We start from the raw sequence: 24,190 nt of genomic DNA on the forward strand, positions 1-24,190 counted from the left end.
GTTAAAACAGTAACTTTCCTTGATAAGTTTCCCAGCAACTACTACAGTCCTGACTGCCTAGGGTTAATCCAATGTGTTCTAAAGGGACAAACTATTTAAACCAGATTGTTCCTGTAACTGATACTAAGTGCACATGGGAAAACTGAACTCAAAAACATTCTTACAAAATGGGGCTTACTTTTATGTAGTATGATTTATTCAAGTCATTCATAGATGATAGATAGAAATGATAGATACATATGGATAAATGATAGATTGATAGATAGACAGAAAGACATGATAGATAGATAGATAGATAATATACAGATACATATATAGATAGATAGATAATAGATAAACAAATATATAGATAGATAGTAAAGATAAATAATAGATAAATAGACAGAAAGATAGATCACAGAAATTATAAATAGATAATAGAGATAGATAGATCAAAGAAAAGATAAATGATGAACAGATAATATATACATAGATAGAGAAACAATAGATAGATGAATGATAGGTAGATAGACAGAGCAATACAAGATAGATACATGATATAGAGAGATAGATAGATAAATAAATAGATGTGAGATAGATAAATAGATATGAGATAGACAGATATATAGATAAATAGATATGATATAGATAGATAGATAGATAGATAGATATGAGATAGATAGATAAATAAATAGATATGATATACATAATTAGAGATATGAGATAGATTGATAGATATATAGATAGATATGAGATAGATAGATAAATAAATAGATGTGAGATAGATAGAGATATGAGATAGATAGATAGATATATAGATATGAGATAGATAGATGTGAGATAGATAGATATGAGATAGATAGATAGATATGAGATAGATAGATAGATAGATAGATGTGAGATAGATAGATGTGAGATAGATAGATAGATATGAGATAGACAGATAGATATGAGATAGATATGAGATAGATAGATAGATAGATATGAGATAGATAGATATGAGATAGATGTGAGATAGATAGATATGAGATAGATAGATATGAGATAGATAGATAGATAAATAAATAAATAGATATAAGATACATAGATAGATAGACAGATAGATATTTTAGATCCCTTCTAAGCGGCAGTATGACTTTAACCCCCTGTCCACCAGTTCCATTTGCTATACTCTATCACCCCGGTGCCTGACCAACCACCAGCAGTGCCAGGTATCTCAGGTGGTCTGCCCAGGGGTCTGCCCCTATATTCCTGTGCTGACTTCATAGAAAGACACAGTATCGCTGCCTCCAGCAAACGCAAGGTTAAATGTGCATATAACTCCCATGTAAGGGTGCCCTGTCCCCACACCCAATCTCTGCCCGTATGCCAGCCACATTACAGAGAGATCGCAGCACTTACAACTCCGCGGTTTATATCCTCAGATGTGGGGGTCGGAGCCGCCATAGATTCCCTCAGAGCGATCAAAAGAGCGATCAGAAACATCTCTGGAGGCCAAGAAGACTCTTTGGAGGAAATCCACCGCATCCCTTGTCTTCCTCCTCAAGCCTGAGTGACAGGAGAAGACAGTCATATGTGCACCCCCTTCACATCTCCAATCAGCAGCCCCCCTCCACATGCCAGGCTGCTGCATGCCCAGTATGCCACAACGTATCCATGGTCACCTCTGGCCACATCCAGGGAACTTTCAGCACAACAGGTCAAAGTGTCAGATTCAGCACCTGGGACAGCACCAAGCACGTGCTGAGGCTGGGGGCAGGGTGGGGGGTGGGCAGCCTGGCTCCCCAATGGACTGGTGGTCAGGAGGATGTCCTCAGCTGGAAACTCTTTACCCTTCTCCTCAGCTGTGGAGCTCCCAGAGAAATGTGAGCAGCCGGGGAGCGGAGTTGGGGATGGGAGGGAGGAGTTGTGTGTGGGAAGGGACGTGAAGCAACCTATAAGTGCGGCGGGGAGAGGCTTCTGGCAGGGGTGGGGGACAGAATTAAGATTTTGTGTGGATTCAAAGCAAGCAAGAAGCTGACAAGCTGCTGTATTCCCAGTGACCGACAGAGGGCCGAGTTGAGCCCTGCAGGAGAATTTCCTTCTTAAAAACAAACCTGAGGTGAGGTCCTTGGGCATTGCCTTGGATGACTTACTGTTCTGTGGGGTAAGTTAGCATTAGAGGTGTTTTTTTTATGTAAAAACAAGACCAGGGCCCCTGATGTATTCACCTGGCAGATGTAGAGTTAATAGCTACATATAAACGTCTTCTCTATAGTCTGGGTTTTGTTGCCTTGTGATTGTAAAAGCTGCAGTTGTGTAAGTAGCTTGTAATAGAAGAGGAATACTGAGAAGTACATGCAGAGCTGGGGGAAAGCAGGTGCCCGGTGCTTGTCTTGCAGAACACATTGGCAGAATATCAAATGCCAAAGATATAGATATAGAATTAAACAGAACAGCCACAACATTAAAACCACCTGCCCAATTTGATGTAGGTCCTCCTGGTGCTGCAAAATCTGACCCGTGGATGGATAGACCTCTGAAGGGGGGTATGTGGCACCAAGATTTCAGCAGCAGTTCCTCCTATATACTGTCAGGACTCCATTAATCATACTTTCTTACCACATCTCACTGTGCTGGATCAGACTGAGATCTGGAGAATATAGCAGCCAAGCAAACACCTGGAAGCCAACACCATGAAGCCAACACCTGGAAGCCAACACCTGGAAGTCAACACCTGTAAGTCAACACCTGGAATCCAACACCTGGAAGCCAACACCTGGAAGTCAACACCTGGAAGCCAACACCTGGAAGCCAACACCTGGAAGTCAACACCTGTAAGTCAACACCTGGAATCCAACACCTGGAAGCCAACACCTGGAAGTCAACACTTGGAAGCCAACACCTGGAAGTCAACACCTGGAAGCCAACACCTGGAAGCCAACACCTGGAAGTCAACACCTGGAAGACAACACCTGGAAGTCAACACCTGGAAGACAACACCTGGAAGTCAACACCTGGAAGACAACACCTGGAAGTCAACACCTGGAAGCCAACACCTGGAAGCCAACACCTGGAAGTCAACACCTGGAAGCCAACACCTGGAAGTCAACACCTGGAAGCCAACACCTGGAAGCCAACACCTGGAAGTCAACACCTGGAAGCCAACACCTGGAAGTCAACACCTGGAAGACAACACCTGGAAGTCAACACCTGGAAGCCAACACCTGGAAGCCAACACCTGGAAGACAACACCTGGAAGTCAACACCTGGAAGCCAACACCTGGAAGCCAACACCTGGAAGTCAACACATTGAAGCCGACATCTTGAAGCCAACACCTGGAAGCCAACACCTGGAAGCCAACACCTGGAAGTCAACACATTGAAGCCGACATCTTGAAGCCAACACCTGGAAGCTAACACCTGGAAGCCAACACCTGGAAGCCAACACCTGGAAGCCAACACCTGGAAGTCGACACATTGAAGCCGACATCTTGAAGCCAACACCTGGAAGCCAACACCTGGAAGCCAACACCTGGAAGCCAACATCTTGAAGCCGACACCTTGAAGCCAACACCTTGAAGCCGCCATCTTGAACTCTTCTGAACAATATTTTGGAATGTGACAGGGTACACTATCCTGCTGAAAGACACCACTGCTGTCAGGCATCCCTGTTGTCATAACGGGGTTATTTCTTCTGCAATCTAGGTAGGTAGTACATATGAAAGTAACATACACATGAATGCCAGGACCAAAGGTTTCATCATGTTCATTCCACCAGCTTGTTTTCTTCCCATTGTGCATCCTGGAGCCAATTTTGTCAGGTAAACAATGCATATATACCGATGTGATTCATCAGACCATCATTATGCCATTTTTTAGGGTCTAGCTCTAGCTGGATAATCACAATATGGCAAACAAATGACAAATTGGCACAGATCATAAAGGGGCATAGTGTCACAGATTATTAGAGAGACAGTCGCACATTTACTGACAGGGGTACTCCAGTGGAAATTTTTTTTTTTTAAATCAACTGGTGCCAGAAAGTTAAACAGATTTTTAAATGACTTGTATTGAAAAATCTTCACCCTTACAGTACTTCTTAGCAGCTGTATTCTACAGAGGAAATTCTTTTCTTTTTGGATTTCTTTTTTGTCTTGTCTACAGTGCTCTCTGCTGACACCTTATGGCCGTATCAGGAACTGTCCAGATCAGGAGAAAATCCCCATTGAAAACCTATGCTGCTCTAAATAGTTCCTGATACGGACAGGTGTCAGCAGAGAGCACTGTGGACAAGACAAAAAGAAGTTAAAAAAAGAAAATAATTTCCTCTGTAGCATACAGCTACTAAAATACACTGGGAGGGTAAAGATTTTTTAAAAGAAGTCATTTACAAATCTGTTTAATGGCATCAGTTGATTTAAAAAGTCCCCCTTTAAGGGAATAGTTGTACAGTTTATTAGGGGCACAGTTTATTAGGGTACATACAGTGGAGCAAAAAAGTATTCAGTCAGCCACCAACTGTGCAAGTTCTCCCATTTAAAAAGATGAGAGAGGCCTGTAATGTTCATCATTAGTATACTTCAACTATGAGAGACATAATGAGAAAAAAAATCCATAAAATCACATTGTCTGATTTGTAAATAATGTATTTGCAAATTATGGTGGAAAATTAATATTTGGTCATTCAACAAAAGTCAATTTGAATACTTTGTTAATGTTTTCTGTAAGTCTTCACAAGGTTTTCACTCACTGTTGCTGGTATTTTGGCCCATTCCTCCATGCAGATCTTCTCTAGAGCAGTGATGTTTTGGGACTGTCACTGGGCTACACGGACTTTCAACTCCCTCCAAAGGTTTCCTATGGGGTTGAGATCTGGAGACTGGCTAGGCCACTCCAGGAGCTTGAAATGCTTCTTACGAAGCCACTCCTTCATTGCCCGGGCGGTGTATTTGGGATTATTGTCATGCTGAAAGACCCAGCCATGTTTCATCTTCAATGCCCTTGCTGATGGAAGGAGGTTTTAACTCAAAATCTCACGATACATGGCCCCATTCATTCTTAACTTTACACTGATCAGTCGTCCTGGTCCCTTGGCAGAAAAACAGCCCCAAAGCATGATGTATCCACCTCCAAGCTTCACAGTATGTATGGTGTTCTTTGGATGCAATTCAGCATTCTTTCTCCTCCAAACACGACGAGTTGAGTTTTTACCAATAAGTTCTACTTTGGTTTCATCTGACCATATGACATTCTCCAAATACTCTTCTGCATCATCCAAATGCTCTCTAGCAAACTTCAGACGGACCCAGACATGTACTGGCTTAAGCAGGGGGACATGTCTGGCACTGCATGATTTGAGTCCCTGGCAGCGTAGTGTGTTACTGATGGTAGCCTTTGTTACTTTGCTCCCAGCTCTCGGCAGGTCATTCACTAGGTCCCTCCGTGTGGTTCTGGGATTTTTGCTCAACGTTCTTGTGATCATTTTGACACCACGGGGTGAGATCTTGCGCGGAACCCCAGATCAAGTGAGATTATCAGTGGTCTTGCATGTCTTCCATTTTCTAATAATTGCTCCCACAGTTGATTTCGTACAAACAGAAGAGGGACCTCTTGGCCCTTGATGGGGCTGCAGCTTGTGGCGAGGCGTCGGGTGGGTGGGCAATGTGTTAGATTTTAATCTGTCTCACACCTACAGATTGTGGACTGCAGCCACAATTGAATTACTGTTCAGATAGCATGCAGTGACATGCCAATAATGCAATACGGATTCTATGTGTGAGGTTATTTTAATCTTGGCTCAATAAACGTTAAGTTTGATATTGGGTGGGAAATATAGAGTCCTAGTGATTGCTTAGCGATCAATTGTAAATACACAGTTGATTTCTTCACACCAAGCTGCTTGACTATTGCAGATTCAGTCTTCCCAGCCTGGTGCAGGTCTACAATTTTGTTTCTGGTGTCCTTTGACAGCTCTTTGGTCTTGGACATAGTTGAGTTTGGAGTGTGACTGTTTGAGGTTGTGGACAGGTGTCTTTTATACTGATAACAAGTTCAAACCGGTGCCATTAATACAGATAACAAGTGGAGGACAGATGAGACACTTAAAGAAGAAGTTACAGGCCTGTGAGAGCCTGAAATCTTGCTTGTTTGCAGGTGACCACATACTTATTTTACCGAGGAATTTAACAATGTAAAAATCCTACAATGTGATTTCCTGTATCCCCCCCCCCCCCATTCTGTTTTTCATTGAGGCCTCTCTCATCTTTTTAAGTGGGAGAACGTGTACAATTGGTGGCTGACTAAATACTTTTTCCCCCCACTGTAGTAGCAAAGTTTATTATGGGGACGGTGACAGTTTATTAGGGAGCAGTGCCACAGTTCATTTGAAGGGACTAACACAGTTTGTTAGGGGAGCAGGGACACAGTTGTTTAGGGGAAGAGTGGCTCAGTTGATTGGATGGCAGAGGCACAGTTCTTTGAGGGGGGGGGGGGCACTAGAACAGTTCATTATGAGATTAGTGGCACCGTTTATTAGGGAAGCTATGGCAGAGTTCATTAGGGGCAATGGCATAGTTTATTAGGGAGCAGTGGCACAGTTCATTTGGGTAACAGTGGCACAATTCATTATGGGAGCAGTGGCACAGTTCCTTAGAGGAACAGTGGCACTGTTCATTTCGGTACAGAGGCACAGCTCATTAGAAGGGGAAATGGCACAGTTAATTAGGGCATAGTGGCACAATTCATTATGGGAGCAGTAGCACAGTTCATTAGGGAAGAAGAGGTTTAGTTTATTAGGAGGAAATGGCACATTCAAGGGATACATTCAAAAGGATACAGGGCATATTGTTTGGAGAGGTATTTAAGGGCCAAAGTATGTGGCAATAATATATTCAGGGTACAGTATATGACAGTATAATATTCTGGGGAAAAGTGTGTGGCACTATTACCGTATATTCAGGGGCACAGTGTGGGGCAAAATAATATTCAGGGGCACAGTATGTGGCAGAAATATATTCAGGGAAACAATATGTGGCAGTATTGTATTCAGTAGACACAGTGTTTGGCAGTGTTACTTTTAGGGACACAGTGGTGGCAATATTATATTCAAGGGCAAAGTGTGTGGCAGTTTTCACATCATACTAGGAACAGTAGATTTACATCCTCCACACTTCAGTAGCTCATTTTACCATATAAAATTATAAGAGTAATAATAATTTTCTACAACAGGAAACACCTTTTTCTTGCATGGCACTAGATGCAGACACTAGGTGTAAACCAGATCTTAGTGTTCAGCTTAGACTGTCTGATGGCAGACTCGACCTAAGAGGACTTTTGCTAATAGTAGCACCCCTGCTATATAATACAGTCATGGCCGTAAATGTTGGCCCCCCTGAAATTTTTCTAGAAAATAAAGTATTTCTCACAGAAAAGGATTGCAGTAACACATGTTTTGCTATACACATGTTTATTCCCTTTGTGTGTATTGGAACTAAACCAAAAAAGGGAGAAAGAAAGCAAATTGGACATAATGTCAAACCAAACTCCAAAAGATAGTTTGGACAAAATTATTGGCACCCCTAACTTAATATTTGGTTGCACACCCTTTGGAAAAAATAACTGAAATCAGGTGCTTTCTATAACCATCAATAAGCTTCTTAGACCTCTCAGCCGGAATGTTAGACTACTCTTCCTTTGCAAACTGCTCCAGGTCTCTCTTATTGGAAGGGCACCTTTTCCCAACAGCAATTTTAACCCCTTAAGGACCGGGGTTTTTTCCGTTTTTGCATTTTCGTTTTTTGCTCCTTGCCTTTAAAAAATCATAACTCTTTCAATTTTGCACCTAAAAATCCATATGATTGCTTATTTTTTGCGCCACCAATTCTACTTTGTAATGAAGTCACTCATTTTGGCCAAAAATCTACAGTGAAACGGAAAAAAAAATCATTGTGCGACAAAATAGAAAAAAAAAAAAAGGCATTTTGTAACTTTTGGGGGCTTCTGTTTCTACGTAGTACATTTTTTGGTAAAAATGACAACTTATCTTTATTCAGTAGGTCCATACGATTAAAATGATACCCTACTTATATAGGTTTGATTTTGTCGTACTTCTGGAAAATATCATAACTACATGCAGGAAAATTAATACGTTTAAAATTGTCATCTTCTGACCCCTATAACTTTTTATTTTTCCGTGTATGGGGCGGTATGAGGGCTTATTTTTTGTGCCGTGATCTGAAGTTTTTAACTGTACCATTTTTGCATTGATAGGACTTATTGATCGCTTTTTATTCATTTTTAAATGATATAAAAAGTGACCAAAAATTCTCTATTTTGGACTTTGGAATTTTTTTGCGCATACGCCATTGACCGAGCGGTTTAATTAATGATATATTTTTATAATTCGGACATTTCCGCACGCGGTGATACCATATATGTTTATTTTTATTTTTATTTACACTGTGGTTTTTTTTATTGGAAAAGGGGGGTGATTCAAACTTTTAATAGGGGAGGGGTTAAATGATCTTTATTCACTTTTTTTCCACTTTTTTTTTGCAGTGTTATAGGTCCCATAGGGACCTATAACACTGCACACACTGATCTTTATCATTGATCACTGGTTTCTCATAGGAAACCAGTGATCAATGATTCTGCCGCTTGACTGCTCATGCCTGGTTCTCAGGCACTTAGCAGTCATTCGGCGATCGGACAGCGAGGAGGCAGGTAGGGACCCTCCCGCTGTCCTGTAAGCTGTTCGGGATGCCGTGATTTCGCCGCGGCTATCCCGAACAGCCCACTGAGCTAACCGGCACTTTTAGCCGCATGGCTCAGCTCTGAGCGCGCGGCTAAAGGGTTAATAGCACACGGCGCTTCGTAGCCTTCAACAACTTTGCCGAACACCACGTGCTTTCTGTCCAGCAGCGGGTCCCGGCTTCACTATGACGCCAGGCCCGCCATGATATGATGCGGGGTTACCGTGTAACCCCGCGTTATATCACGGGAGCAGGACCAAGGACGTACCGGTACGTCCTTGGTCCTTAAGGGGTCAAGATCTCTCCATAGGTGTTCAATGGGATTTAGATCTGGACTCATTATTGGCCACTTCAGAACTCTCCAGCGCTTTGTTGCCATCCATTTCTGGGTGCTTTTTGACATGTTTTTGGAGTCATTGTCCTGCTGGAAGAACTAAGATCTCGTACGCAAACCCAGCTTTCTGACACTGGGCTGTACAGTGCGACCCAAAATCCGTTGGTAATCCTCAGATTTCATGATGCCTTGCACATATTCAAGGCACCCAGTGCCAGAGGCAGCAAAACACTCCCAAAACATCATTGCAATTCCACCATATTTCACTGTAGGTACTGTGTTTTTTTTTTGTAGGCCTCATTCCGTTTTTGGTAAACAGTAGAATGATGTGCTTTACCAAAAAGCTCTATCTTGGTCTCCTCTGTCCACAAAACATTTTCCCAGAAGGATTTTGGCTTACTTAAGTTCATTTTGTCAGTGGGGTCCTCCTGGGTCTCCTGCCATACCATTTCATTTCATTTAAATGTCAAAGGATAGTTTGTGCTGACACTGATGCTCCCTGAGCCTGCAGGACAGTTTGATTATCTTTGGAACTTGTTTGGGGATGCTTATCCACCATCCGGACTATCCTGCGTGGTTTCATAAATTTTTCTCTTCTGTTCATGCCCAGGGAGAATAGCTACAGTGCCATGGGTTGCAAACTTCTTGATAATGTTGCGCACTGTGGACAAAGGTAAATCTAGATCTCTGAAGATGGACTTGTAACCTTGATATTTTTTATATTTTTCCACAATTTTGGTTCTCAAGTCCTCAGGCAGTTTTCTTCTCCTTTTCCTGTTGTCCATACTTAGTGTGGCACACACAGACACACAATGCAAAGACTAAGGGAACTTCTCTCCTTTTATCTGCTTTCATGTGGGATTTATATATTGCCCACACCTGTTACTTGCCCTAGGTGAGTTTAAAGGAACATCACATGCTTGAAACAATCTTATTTTTCCACAATTTTGAAAGTGTTCCAATAATTTTGTCCAGACCATTTTTGCAGTTTGGTGTGACATTATGTCCAATTTGCTTTATTTCCTCCTTTTTTGGTTTAGTTCCAATACAAGGGAATAAACATGTGCATAGTAAAACATGTGTTACTGCAATCCTTTTCTGTGAGAAATACTTCCTTTTCTTGAAAAATTTCAGGGGTGCCAACATTTACGGCGATGACTGTAGTCTGTTACAGTTTTTTGTTGGTTTCTTAGTTCTGACCAATCATATATCCAGTCAGAACAAAGAAAGGTAGATAGTGGATGTTTATCTAAAGTCCTAGCATAGTACAGCAGTGTAATACTGGAAGGAAGTGTTTACAATTGGAGTTTCACAGGCCCTGGTGGTACCCTAAACACTTAACCCAGCATTCTGTGTATTTTTTAATCAGGTCCCAAGTTGGGACTGGGCAATGTAGTCATTGACTGAATCACCAATTCTGAATTCAAAAGACAGCAAATTATACTTTGTCAAATCCAAATACGAGCAGCAAGACAAGTGAACCAATTTAGTGATGTGAACAGGGTTAGAAAACAGGATGGAGGTGAATGGACAGAAATTAAGGTGAGAGTACAGCAGAATAGTGGTGCCTATGTATAATTTCTATGCCCACACCTATGCCTACGAACAATGTATGCCCAATTAAAACAAGATTGATTGAAAAGCACCTAAGTGTGATGACATGTGTACAGACCTGCAGACTTTTTTAGCCTGGGCAGTCATGGATAAATCTAAGCACAACTGCTATGGCACAATGTAATTTTAAAAAAATAACATCAAGGTAATGGCTGTATTTGTGATAAATGTAATAACAGCTGAATAAATTGTTAATAAACATACAGTATCTCACTCTGTTGTTCCCTCACATATTTGTTAATAGTTTATTATACCTTTTCATGTGACATCACTGAAGAAATTACACTATGCTAAAATGTAAAGTAGTGAGTGCGCAGCCTGTTTTACAGTGTGTAATGTTGTGTCCCAAAAATAACTCAACACACATTAACCTCTTAAGGACCCAGCCATTTTACACCTTAGGACCCGGCCATTTTTTGAACATCTGACCACTGTCACTTTAATTTAGCATTTTTCTAACTTTGAAGCTCTCTGCTTGTAAGAAAAATGCATATTCCAAATAAAAAATTTTTTTATTCACATATACAATATGTCTACTTTATGTTGGCATTATAAAATTGATGAGTTTTTATTTTTGGAAGACACCAGAGGGCTTCAAAGTTCAGCAGCAATTTTCCAATTTTTCAAAAAATTTTCAAACTCACTATTTTTCAGGGACCAGTTCAGGTTTGAAGTGGATATGAAGGGTCTTCATCTTAGAAATACCCCACACATTACCCCATTATAAAAACTGCACCCCCCAAAGTATTCAAAATGACATTCAGTCAGCATTTTAACCCTTTAGGTGTTTCACAGGAATAGCAGCAAAGTGAAGGAGAAAATTCACAATCTTAATTTTTTACACTCGCATGTTCTTGTAGATCCAATTTTTGAATTTTTACAAGGGGTAAAAGGAGAAAACTTATAGTTATCTTTGTAGCCCAATTTCTCTCGAGTAAGCACATACCTCATATGTCCATGTAAATTGTTTGGCGGGCGCAGTAGAGGGCTCAGAAGGGAAGGAGCGACAAGGGGATTTTGGAGAGTACGCTTTTCTGAAATGGTTTTTGGGGGGCATGTTGCATTTAGGAAGCCCCTATGGTGCCAGAACAGCTAAAAAAAACCACATGCCATACCATTTTGGAAACTAGACCCATTGAGGAACTTAACAAGGAATTAAGTGAGCCTTAATACCCCACAGGGGTTTCACGACTTTTGCATATGTAAAAATAATTTTTGTTTTTCACTAAAATGTGTTTCCCCCCAAATTTCACATTTTTGCAAGGCTTATTAGCAGAAAAGACCCCCCAAAATTTGTAACCCCATCTCTTCCGAGTATGGAGGTACCCCATAAGTGGACCTGAAGTGCACTATGGGCGAACTACAATGCTCAGAAGAGAAGGAGTAATATTTGGCTTTTTGAGAGCAAATTTTGCTCGGGGGGCATGTTGGATTTAGGAAGCCCCTATGGTGCCAGGACAGCAAGAAAAACCCACATGGCATACCATTTTGGAAACTAGATCCTTTGAGGAACGTAACAAGGAATTAAGTGAGCCTTAATACCCCACAGGGGTTTCACGACTTTTGCATATGTAAATTTTTTTTTTCCACTAAAATGTGTGTTTCTCCCCAAATTTCACATTTTTGCAAGGGTTAATAGCAGAAAAGGCCCCCCAAAATTTGTAACCCCATCTCTTCCGAGTATGGAGGTACCCCATAAGTGGACCTGAAGTGCACTATGGGAGAACTACAATGCTCAGAAGAGAAGGAGTAATATTTGGCTTTTTGAGAGCAAATTTTGCTCGGGGGGCATGTCGCATTTATGAAGCCCCTATGGTGCCAGGACAGCAAGAAAAACCCACATGGCATACCATTTTGGAATCTAGACCCCTTGAGGAACGTAACAAGGAATTAAGTGAGCCTTAATACCCCACAGGGGTTTCACGATTTTTGCATATGTATATTTTTTTTTATTTTTTTTTCACTAAAATTTGTGTTTCCCCCCTAAATTTCAAATTTTTGCAAGGGTTAATAGCAGAAAAGACCCCCCAAAATTTGTAACCCCATCTCTTCCGAGTATGGAGGTACCCCATAAGTGGACCTGAAGTGTACTGCAGGGGCGCTACAATGCTCAGAAGAGAAGGAGTCACATTTGCAAACTTTGCTGAAATGGGGGGGACATGTCGCATTTAGGAAGCCCCTATGGTGCCAGGACAGCAAAAAAAAAACACATGGCATACTATTTTGGAAACTAGACCCCTTGAGGAACGTAACAAGGGGTAAAGTAAGCCTTAATACCCCATAGGGGTTTCACGACTTTTGCATATGTAAAAAAACATTTTTTTTCACTAAAATGTGTTTTTTTTCCAAAATTTTACATTTTTGCAAGGGTTAATAGCAGAAAAGACCCCCCAAAATTTGTAAATAAATTTTTTTGGAGTAAGGACATACCTTAATTTCTGATGATTTTCGCTCCGTGGGTGCGCACAGCAGGTCTTGGAGTGGGAGGTCAGTCAGGGGCCTTGAGCTTATTATAGCAGCCAGGATGTGGGACCCCCCCTCAAGGAGCGTTAATGGGGGGGGAGCACTGAGCCCTAAAATAGGGGAACACTATGGGGGACAACGGGCCGTAACTGGGGTAGACAGGTGGGGTACAGAGGTCCGTAATATGGGGTACAGTGGGCCTGAAAACTATAAATCATAAAATAATAAAACAGGATATGTTCCCAGAATGATGACCCAGAGCATTGCCAAAACGAAAAAAAAAATATGCCCGCCCCAAACCCTATGCTCTGAATCATCATTCTGGGAATGTAATGTGTGTGGCCGTCCCTAACCTGTTGCCTCAAATGCACACCCGCTCAGGTGGAGAGAGAGCGCTGCGCATTTGAGTCAACATAAAAAGTCCCCGATGATAGTGACTCAGTGACCTATGACCCATTTCTGAAAAAACACCCCCAGAGGTCTTATCAGGATTTTTTCTGTTTTTTTGGGCAATTTAGTGATTTATGGGGTTAACAATTTTGAATGTACTCTGGACTTGGTACATTGGTCAAATTATGGAAAATTAAAATGAAAAGGGAAAATTTAGTGCTCCATGGAAGTGTGATACTCCCTGAAGCAGCCTATGCAGAGGCCCGGATGATCGGGGCAAGTGTCGCACTGATACGTGGTGTCCTTCCGTCTCCCCTTCCTGCGACACACTCTGCATTTTTTCTGGGATCGTCCCATCTTTCCAGTGGGGTGGATCACACCTGGAAAGTGCTGGCCAGGGACGATCCTGGCGCCTATAACTCCAGACCCTTGGGAAGTCCGGCCTGCTCTTTCCCGATCAGCAAAGATCAGGAACCTTAGGACTTCTTCTTGGTACTGGAGGAATGTCCCTGTGTTGCCTGCGTACTGGGATAGTACAAAAGCATTGTACATGGCAACCTGTACCATGTAGACCGCAACTTTTTTGTACCATGCCCGTGTTTTCCGCATGGCGTTATATGGCTTGAGGACTTGATCTGAGAGATCAACTCCCCCCCTATACCGATTGTAGTCCAGAATACAATCGGGCTTGAGGACCGTTCCAACGGTACCTCGCACAGGTACAGGGGTGCTGCCGTTCCCATGAATAGTGGTGAGTATAAGGACATCCCTCTTATCCTTATACCGGACCAACAACAGGTTATCATAGGTGAGGGCACGGGACTCACCCTTGGGAATAGGCGTCTTAACAAAATTTAGAGGGAGGTCTCTCTGGTTCTTCCGCACGGTCCCACAAGCGTACGTGAATCTGGCGGCAAGGGATGTGAAGAGAGGGATGCTGGTATAAAAGTTGTCCACGTACACGTGGAAACTCTTATCCAGCAATGGGTGCATAAGATCCCAAACGATTTTCCCGCTAACACCCAGAGTGGGGGGACATTCTGGGGGTTCAATACGGGAATCTCATCCCTCATGCACTCTAAACTTGCAAGTGTACCCGAGGTACTCTCGCAGAGTTTATAGAGCTTGACGCCATACCGCGCCCGCATCGAGGGAACATACTGGCGGAAGCTGAGTCTCCCCTTAAAACTGATGAGAGACTCATCAACCGAGAGGTCCCTGAGCGGTACATAGGCCTCCAAAAATTTGGCCCCAAAGTGATCGATGACCGGCCTCACTTTGTAAAGCCGGTCATAGGTGGGATCACCTCGAGGCGGACATGCCTTATTATCTGCATAATGCAGGCATTTCTGAATCGCCTCGTACCGCTTCCGTGTCATCGCCATACTGTACAGCGGGGTCTGGTAGAAGACGTCCCCACTCCAGTAATGACGGACACTTGTTTTTTTGTCCAGGCCCATATGCAGCGTGAGGTCCCAAAATGTCCTAATTTCCGCTGCATCAATGGCGCGCCATTCATTGGACCTGGCCAAAAAGGAATCGGGGTGGTGGGCAATGAACTGCTGGGCGTACAAGTTCGTTTGCTCCACCATTAGATTGACCAGGCTGTCACTGAAAAAAAACTTTAAAAAGTCCAGATCAGTGAACCCAGCCGTGTCAATCCGGATTCCTGAGTCGCCAACATACTCAGGAATCCATGGCTGATAACCCTCTGGGGGGCTCCAGACAGGGTCACCGGAAGGGGGCTCCGGTGCACTTGTCTGGGGGGCCGGACTCCTATTACGGGCGGCATTGCCACCCGTACTAGTGTCGGCCACTGGGTCACTCTCATGGGGGGTGCGTGGCCTCGCTTGGCGGCGTCTCCGCCGCCGTACAGGGGACTCATCATCACTACTAGATGATGAGGAGGGCAATGAAGAACACAAAAATGTTGGATCTTCATCGTCATCACTGGCAGATTCGGAGTCGGAGGCTAAAAAAGCGTAAGCCTCCGCTACCGAAAATGCCCGGCGGGCCATCGCCTTTTTTCTACGGTGGCGGGGGTGGGACGGTGGCGGGGTGGGGAGGGTGTGTGTGCGGGGGGGGCAGGGAAGTATGTAGTGTGTGGTGCTTGGTGTAACTGTAACATAAAAAAAAAAAGCTGCGGCCAAAAAAAAAAAGTGGTGGCACAAGCAGCGCCCTGAACCCCTAATAGGGCCCGGGGTCACACGAATCAGGTGACGGCGGACCCTTGGGGACCTATTAGGGGGTCAGGGGGGGGGGGTTACTTTTTTTTTTTTACTTTTACTTTCTCTTTTGTTTTACTGTTTTACCCTACCTTTCCCTGCAACAAGCTGACCCTGATCTAGGGGCTCCTCATCTTTCTGAGGGGGCTCCGGCACTACGAGGGGGGGATCCCGGTCCTCTTCACACAGCTCTGCCCGCTGACTGAACTCAGCGAGCGGGCAAAGCTGCGTGAGGGGACCGTTAACCCCTCCTCTGCTGCACTGCTATTGGCCGACGATCGCCGGCCAATAGCAGCGTTGCTGGGGCTCCCCAGCAACAGGAGGTGATTGGCGGTGTATCCTACACCGCTGATCACCTTCCTTTTCCAGGTCATCGGTTCACAAGTGACCCGAATAACTGGAATCGTCGCAGATCGCGGACGTGAATTCGTTCGCGATCTGCGCCAATCGCCGACGTGCGGGGGTCCCGGGACCCTCCTAGGCATTTGCACGGCATGCCTACTGAACGATATCAGTAGGCATGCCGTTCCGATCTCCGGCCGGCGAGCGGCAGAGACCGGAAAACGCCAGGGCGTATGGATACGCCCTGGGTCCTTAAGGCCCAGGGTGTGAGGGCGTATCCATACGCCCTGGGTCCTTAAGAGGTTAAAGGAGATCTTCTGCCATAGGCACTTATCCCCTATCCACAGGATAGAGGATAAGTGTCTGATCCCGGGGGGTCTGAAAGCTGGGACCCCACGTAGTCTCCTGTATGGGGCCTCGGATGTTCCGTGCAGGAGGTGTGTTGGCCGCGGCTGACACACCCCCTCCATGCATCTCTATGATAGAGGTGGAGATGCATTTGTGGTGTCCCGGTACCGCATCCTATGCGCTCCCTTTATGTGTAGGGATCCCCATAGCCAGAGTCCCTAGGATGTAGGGGTCCATGTTGTATAGTCTACCCCTTGCCACCTCTATTCCATCTAGTAAAACCAGTAACTTATGCAAGGTTTATGTAAATATAGTTATATAAATGTAAATTAATAGTTAATTACCTGCGCATAGCGTACCAGGATCTGCGGGTCATGTGACTAGGTGAACTCCATGGTATTTCTGCTTGAGGACCTGTGGAGGTCCCTATGACGTATGCAATCCCATCATTCTGTGTACGAGTGAATGACAGGTATTCGGACCAATCAGATTCACCCTGCCCCTACCCATATAAGGGAGCGGCGGCCATTATTCTCTCTCTTGTTCCTGGACTGTCAACCGAGAAGGACCTGCGCAGCTATTCTCGCAGTGAGTTAGTCCTGAGCCTTACGGCGACGGCTGCTCAATACTAAATCGAGAGTGTATCAATTCCCAGACACTCTGCAGCATCACCGGACCTAAATCCCTAAATCCGGACGGATCTGCAATATCTACCCTAAATTCAGAGACTTTCTAAATACCTCAAGGTCCGCAACAACTGTCAGTCACTGAGCAATATAAGGACTATTATATTAGACTGTTACTGTGCCTTGGATGTACCGTAAGCACTTAAGTAAAGTTGTTCAAGTTCAAGTTAAATCTCCTTGTGGACCTTCAGTCATTTCATGCACCTATCGTTACTGGGAAGGGCGGTGATAGGCCGGAGAATTACCTCAGCATACTAGTCCTCAGCCTGGCGTCACGAACTATAGGGTTAACATTAACCCCTCATATACCGATACAACATCCCCACGACTATACACCCCCCAAGGGCTACCACATATTGTTCATGCATCACCGCCTCTCCCATAGAGCTGTATGGAGGGGGGGTGTCGTCGACCTCAGTGAAGTTGACGACACGTGCATTAGCGGCGGAGAGCCACGGTAATGCCGGGTCCCTGTACGGGAGGGAGATCATGGGGATCCCAGCAGTCAGACCCCCCCCCCCCCCCCCCGCAATCAGACACTTATCCCCTATCCTGCGTCTACTATGGCTGCAGTACTCCATTTTTTTAAATTTTTTATAAACTCTTCTTTATTGATCCCTGCATAACTTTACAGAATATGACAGCAATAAAAACATAGTCGCCATATTTTTCAACATACATAAAACATTAAATAATTAAGTATACAATCCTACAAAACTATATTATTATGGGCTTTCAAAAAGACTGTCTTGGTGGCCCGAAAACTGTCAAAATACAGAAAAAAAAAAAAGTCCCCTCCTTCTCTCCAATTCCAAAACAGACTTTAACTTCTATTTATCCAATTATTCCAAATCAAACTAAATTTGTCTGAGAGTCCCCTTTTTATATATATCGCTTTCCCCCATGCCACTACCTTTACCCTCTTCTTGATGAAGCGCCTCAGCCCACTGGCTTTCAGTGCGTGCATGGGGAGGTGACAGCTTCCGTTCTCCATCCTGCGCCCGCGGCTCACAACTCATTCATTTCCAGTGCTGCGGCTCACAGGAGGAAAAGTAGATCAGCGCCTGCAGGTAGTTATGATTAGTCTGCCGATGTGGGGACAGCGCTGTGGCTGATAGTTCATTCATTCGGTGGGGGGAGGAAAAGCAGGACAGCGCCCGCGGGTCATATATGATTATTTCCCAAGCGCACTGCAGCTGATAATTCATTCGAGAGGGGGCGGGGGGAGTATGGCGGTAAGGGGCAAATGAGTTGGAAAAAAAATACCGTCAAATACCATGGAACCGCCATAAGTTTGAAAAATACCGTAATACACATTTTTGGTCATACCGCTCAGCACTAGACAAAATATTAAACACTGTTATACAGGTTGTGCACTCACTACTTTAAGTTGTAGCAGAGTGTCATTTTTTCAGTGTTGTCACATAAAAAGATAAAATAAAATATTTACAAAAATATGAGGCGTGGACTCACTTATGTGAGATACTGTATATACAGCGTACCCACTACCAGCCATTTCAAATAATGCTCTGAATATATCTGAAGACATTAAAGAAACAATATGATAACATTCTTCTTGCCAACTTCTTGCATAGTCATCTAAAGTGCAAAACAATAAATCAGCAGTTGCTTTTTTCATGCTTTAGAGCTGTTAGACCACGTCCATTTTCCCAGTAAGACTGCAGGGAGATAAAAGTGCTAGTGGCATTGTCAATACACTCTGCCAATGGTTCTGTAGACTGGAAAATGACAACACGAATCATCATGAGAGAAAGGAGCTCCAGTGTTGTCACCAGCTGCCCGCAGTGCTTATTTCTATGGAACAGTCCATCCTGCAGAAGACATAAAAAGTAGTGTGATCAAAATGAACAACTGACAAAACTTAGTTCTATATGTGAAAACAAAAGTGGTCATTTATCATCTACATAGATTTGGCTGTTATCACGGCATACAGTGTGCGCTGCATGTATCACTGGATTTTTTTTTACAAGCAAAGATGTCTTTCTGCAGTTGCAAATCCAGTTTTGGGGTTGGAGGCTGGACATTTAATTTCAGGCATATTTTTTTTATACCAAGATTAATTATGTTTGGCTTTCATAATTGTGGAAGAAAAGTCACATATATTTGAGCAAACCCTGCACCACTCCAGTATTACACACAGATAGCTGCATCATACCGGCTTCTGCACATGTGTCTCATTTATCATTCAGTGCACCTGATGCATGGAGTGAGAACATTTTGGCAAATATGTAAGGTATACTGATGTGCATGGGATGTCTGCCCACTTTATACAGTCATCTCTATAGAAGGTTGTATAGCCCATAAGGAGTTAAGTATCGATGCTCTGCATTGCTAGTTAACTCCTTCCCCACTGGGCCAACACAAAGCGCTTAGACCAGCAAGGAGGGGTGGTACAGGGACCAGCAATATATATACCCTGAGACTTTGAGAGAGTCTGGGCCCAAGTACACTATACAACTCTGTGCTAGGCAGCACTGTACAGTGTACGGCTTGCATAAACATTTATCATTTTTACCCATGGCCAAGTGTATTTAAATAATCTGTAGTGCAAATCTGTGTGTCACAGGAGATACAAAAGTCACGGCATGAGCATTGGCCGGCAAGTATCAAGAGGTGCAGATGTGTCAGCAGAGAGCCCCATGTCTGACTGGAAGAGGCCATGGGATTGGAGCAAAATTGACCAGCAACGGTTTTGGATATGTTCAGATTGGGCCACATTTCAATATAACTCTGGACAAGACTAGATTTAGTGCCTCTCCAGAAGCATTTCTAGGGACCTGTGGTGGCTATGTTCCCTCTTCTGTTATTACTTACCTTACTGAATGCAGTCACTCCCAAGGCGATCCTCATGTTAAACTTAAGGTCACTGGTCTTTGCAGGATCGAGTGTGCTGAGCTGCTTTCAGATGACAGCGTCATTGTTCCCTATGATCCACAGGATGCTCAGCTTTGTGTAAGCGTTCCTGCTATATCCAATTTGGTGAAGCAGAGTGATGCAGTCCAATAGTCAATAGATCCTGCTGCATCCCTGGAGGCTGCCTCTTCTGTATATACATCACTTCATTCCTTTGTACTATTAGAGCTACTTAGACCAGGTTAAGGTTTAGAAATAATACTTGGCATTCGGAAAAAGACAATGAGGTGAAGAAGTGAATGTTGTTCTACCTTCAATCTATATGGTATTGACAAAGGTATAATTCACTCTATACTCCTCTTGAAGTTACTGTCATATATATTACTTCCTGGAATGCAGAAGGTTCCCTTACAATCTGACATCCAGTTGGCATCTTACAAGATGCATAAGCAAAGACACAAAGCTCCAGAGTTTATTGTCTGAATTGATTTTCTGTACTCATAGTAATAGAGTGTCCTTACTGAGGAAGTGGTTAGGAGTAACACTCAGTGTGATTCAGAAATACCAGAATACTTTTATCAAACCCCCTAAAGGCTAGAAACTGCCTCTATTTGTTCTTACTCTATAGCAGTCTTTCCTAACCAAGGTGCTTCCAGCTGTTGCAACTCTACATCTCCCAGCATGCTAGGACACCCCATTTCCATCTCTCCAGATGGTCTCCACTGACACCCTGCTATATAGAGCTGGCAAGGACAATTCTAAAAAAAAGAAGTTTTACACTGTCATCTACTTAGGTGTGAAAACTTATAACATAAATGTCATGACAAAATAACCTATTGCTTAACCCTTTAACAACATGTGGGGTAAACGTACAACACGGCCGTCTGGGCGTTAACATACATTAAATGGTTGACTTCTAAGGATGAGCCGTGAATCCTAAGACGGCAAACAGTGGCGGCCCTCACACATCCCCGTATACAGAAAAATAAAAAAGTTATACGGGTCAGGAAAGGACATTTTTAAACATACATTTTTTGTGCAAAAAGTTATAATTTTTTACAGAAGTAAAAAAAAATCAAACCTATTTAGGTAGTAGTATCATTTTAATCGTATGGACCTACAGAATAAAGATAAGGTGTCAGTTTTACTGAAAAATGCACTGCGTAGAAATGGAAGCCCCCAAAATTTGCAAAATGGCATTTTTTTTTCTTCAATTTTGCTCCACAGATATTCTTTTTTCTGGTTTTGCCATAGATTTTGTGGTGAAATTATTGATGATTACAAATTAAAATTGGTGTTGCAAAAGAAAAGCCCTCATATAGGTCTGTAGGTTGAAAATTGAAAGTGTTATGATTTTTAGACGGAGAAGCGGAAAAAACTAAAGTGCAAAAATTAAAAATGGCTCTGTCCTCAAGGGGTTAATGACATAGCAGTGCAATAAGTCTATGAAGTGAGCGCATAAGCTGTGCTCACTTTATAGATGGGGAGTGATGGCTGCTATTTAATCCCGCGATCAATAGCGATCATGGCATTTAAGAAGATGAATGACAGCTGCTGAAGAAGTTAAATGACAATCGGCACTTCTGCAACATGTAAGGTTTGTGATGTGCTGACTGGTTTTCATTGCAGCTGGAGGGCCTCACTAAGCCTTTATGCGTGCCACATGGCTATTTGTAATATAGTAGTCTGCCTCAGTCTCCCTAAAAAACTTGCTTCTGAAAAAATTTCCTATAAAAAAAAAAGAAAAAAAAAAAAAAAGAAAAAAAGAAAAAAAAAAAAATATATATATATATATATACATATATATATATATATATATATATATATATATATATATATAAAATAGTAAAAAATTTTATCACCCCTCATTCCCATTTTTTCCAAAAATTTTTTATGTGGTATTGTCCTTTGCAGAATTGTCTATCCTAAATTGATCCTATTGATCCTGTACAGTGATTAGCATAGCATAAAAGAAGAAAAATACATTAAAAAATTCCAGAATTGCAAGATTTTTGTCATGTTATGTATCAGAAATAAACTAATAAAAATAGATCAGAAAGTCAGAATTGGACAATTTTAAGCATAGTCTAAGTTAACATAGATTGCCTTTTTTTTTTAAAGTAATGACAATAATCATATTGACCCACAGAATTTAACATGTAATTTTTATCACAAAGGTCACTGTGTTAAAAACAACCCCCCCCCCCCTTCCCCAAAAAATATGCAATTTTTCATGGCCAAACAACGTGGGGAAAAAAAGATATGTATGACTAAGAAATGTATAACATTTTCCTGAAAACTGGAAAGGCCAGTTACAAAATGTTATGTGTGAAATATGTGTAATAATAAATATAAATGTAAAAAAAAAAAAATGAATAAAAGACAGAGCATGTAGGACCCTGCATACTGATAATGGAGAGGTGATCACTGGTGATGAAGAGAAGGCAGAGCTACTGAATGAGCTCTTTAGTTCTGTATATACGAAGGAAAGGGGAAGAAATGACACAGGCTGAGCCAGTGCTGGTAACACATCATGTAATGTACTGAACTGGCTTAATGTAGATATTGTCCATGATTAATTAAATCAAGTGAATGTAAGCAAAGCTCCAGGACCGGATGGATCACACCCAAAAGGTCTTAGAGAACACAGTTCAGTAATTTCGGTACGCTTGTTCATAATATTTAAAAATTCTCTGGTGTCTAGTATTCTTCAGAGGGACTGGCGCAGGGCAAATCTGGTGCCAATATTCAAAAAGGGCTCTAGGTCTTCCCCAGGTAATTATAGACCGGTAAGCTTAACGTGCATTGTGGGAAAACTGCTTGAAGGGCTGGTAAGGGACTACATACAGTACAAGAATACATAGGGGGAGATTTATCAAAGGATTTAGATAGTTTTTTCCTGTCAAAATTTGTCGCACAGAAAGTCGCAGTCTAACTATGTGCGACTTTTCTGCGACTTTGGCTTTAGAGGATTTTTAGAACATGATGCATTCTAGTCTATTTTAGACAGAAAAATGCATTGGCGACATGCTGGAGCAGGTTTAAATACAGTTTAAAGCATAGATGTCACGATGCCGGCTGGCAGGTAGTGGATCCTCTGTGCCAGAGAGGGATTGGCGTGGACCGTGCTAGAGGATCGGTTCTAAGTCACTACTGGTTTTCACCAGAGCCCGCCGCAAAGCGGGATGGTCTTGCTGCGGCGGTAGTGACCAGGTCGTATCCCCTAGCAACGGCTCAACCTCTCTGGCTGCTGAAGATAGGCGCGGTACAAGGGAGTAGACAGAAGCAAGGTCGGACGTAGCAGAAGGTCGGGGCAGGCAGCAAGGATCGTAGTCAGGGGCAACGGCAGAAGGTCTGGAATCACAGGCAAGGAACACACAAGGAACGCTTTCACTGGCACTAGGGCAACAAGATCCGGCGAGGGAGTGAAGGGGAAGTGAGGTGATATAGGGAAGTGCACAGGTGTAAACACTAATTGGAACCACTGCACCAATCAGCGGTGCAGTGGCCCTTTAAATCGCAAAGACCCGGCGCGCGCGCGCCCTAGGGAGCGGGGCCGCGCGCGCCGGGACAGAACTGACGGGGAGCGAGTAAGGTACGGGAGCCGGGGTGCGCATCGCGAGCGGGCGCTACCCGCATCGCGAATCGCATCCCGGCCGGAGGTGGTAACGCAGCGCCCCGGGTCCGTGGAACCGACCGGGGCGCTGCAGTGAGGGAAGTGTAGCGAGCGCTCCGGGGAGGAGCGGGGACCCGGAGCGCTCGGCGTAACAGTACCCCCCCCCTTGGGTCTCCCCCTCTTCTTGGGGCCTGAGAACCTGAGGATCAGACTTTTGTCCAGGATATTGTCCTCAGGTTCCCAGGACCTCTCTTCTGGACCACAACCCTCCCAATCCACTAAAAAAAAAGTTCTTCCCCTGACCTTTTTAGAGGCCAAAATCTCTTTGACAGAGAAGATGTCCGAGGAGCCGGAAACAGGAGTGGGAGGAACAGATTTAGGAGAAAAACGGTTGAGGATGAGAGGTTTAAGAAGAGAGACGTGAAAGGCATTAGGGATACGAAGAGAAGGAGGAAGAAGAAGTTTGTAAGAGACAGGATTAATTTGACACAAAACTTTAAAAGGACCAAGATAGCGTGGTCCCAACTTATAGCTCGGGACACGGAAACGGACATATTTAGCGGAGAGCCATACCTTGTCTCCAGGGG

At 43.4% G+C, this 24,190-nt stretch overlaps 2 protein-coding genes across 3 annotated transcripts in view; one reads left to right on the forward strand and one right to left on the reverse strand.

Moving 5' to 3' along the window:
- The window catches only part of MMP17 (matrix metallopeptidase 17), a 214,868-nt gene extending 213,116 nt beyond the window's left edge, over positions 1-1,752 (reverse strand). Inside the window, exon 1 of one of the 2 annotated variants that reach the window (XM_056533185.1) lies at positions 1,381-1,752. In XM_056533185.1, coding sequence (XP_056389160.1) covers positions 1,381-1,506 — 126 coding nt within the window. In that variant the 5' untranslated portion in view covers positions 1,507-1,752. The remainder of the gene's footprint in view (positions 1-1,380) is intronic. The other variant, XM_056533186.1, reaches the window with a different exon arrangement.
- Positions 1,636-24,190, forward strand: part of LOC130283728 (uncharacterized) — a 43,360-nt gene continuing 20,805 nt past the window's right edge. Inside the window, exon 1 of the mRNA XM_056533187.1 lies at positions 1,636-1,844. Within this exon, the coding sequence (XP_056389162.1) occupies positions 1,636-1,844 (209 nt within the window). The remainder of the gene's footprint in view (positions 1,845-24,190) is intronic.

Source organism: Hyla sarda, chromosome 1 (assembly GCF_029499605.1).
Source record: "Hyla sarda isolate aHylSar1 chromosome 1, aHylSar1.hap1, whole genome shotgun sequence".
NCBI lineage: Eukaryota > Metazoa > Chordata > Amphibia > Anura > Hylidae > Hyla > Hyla sarda.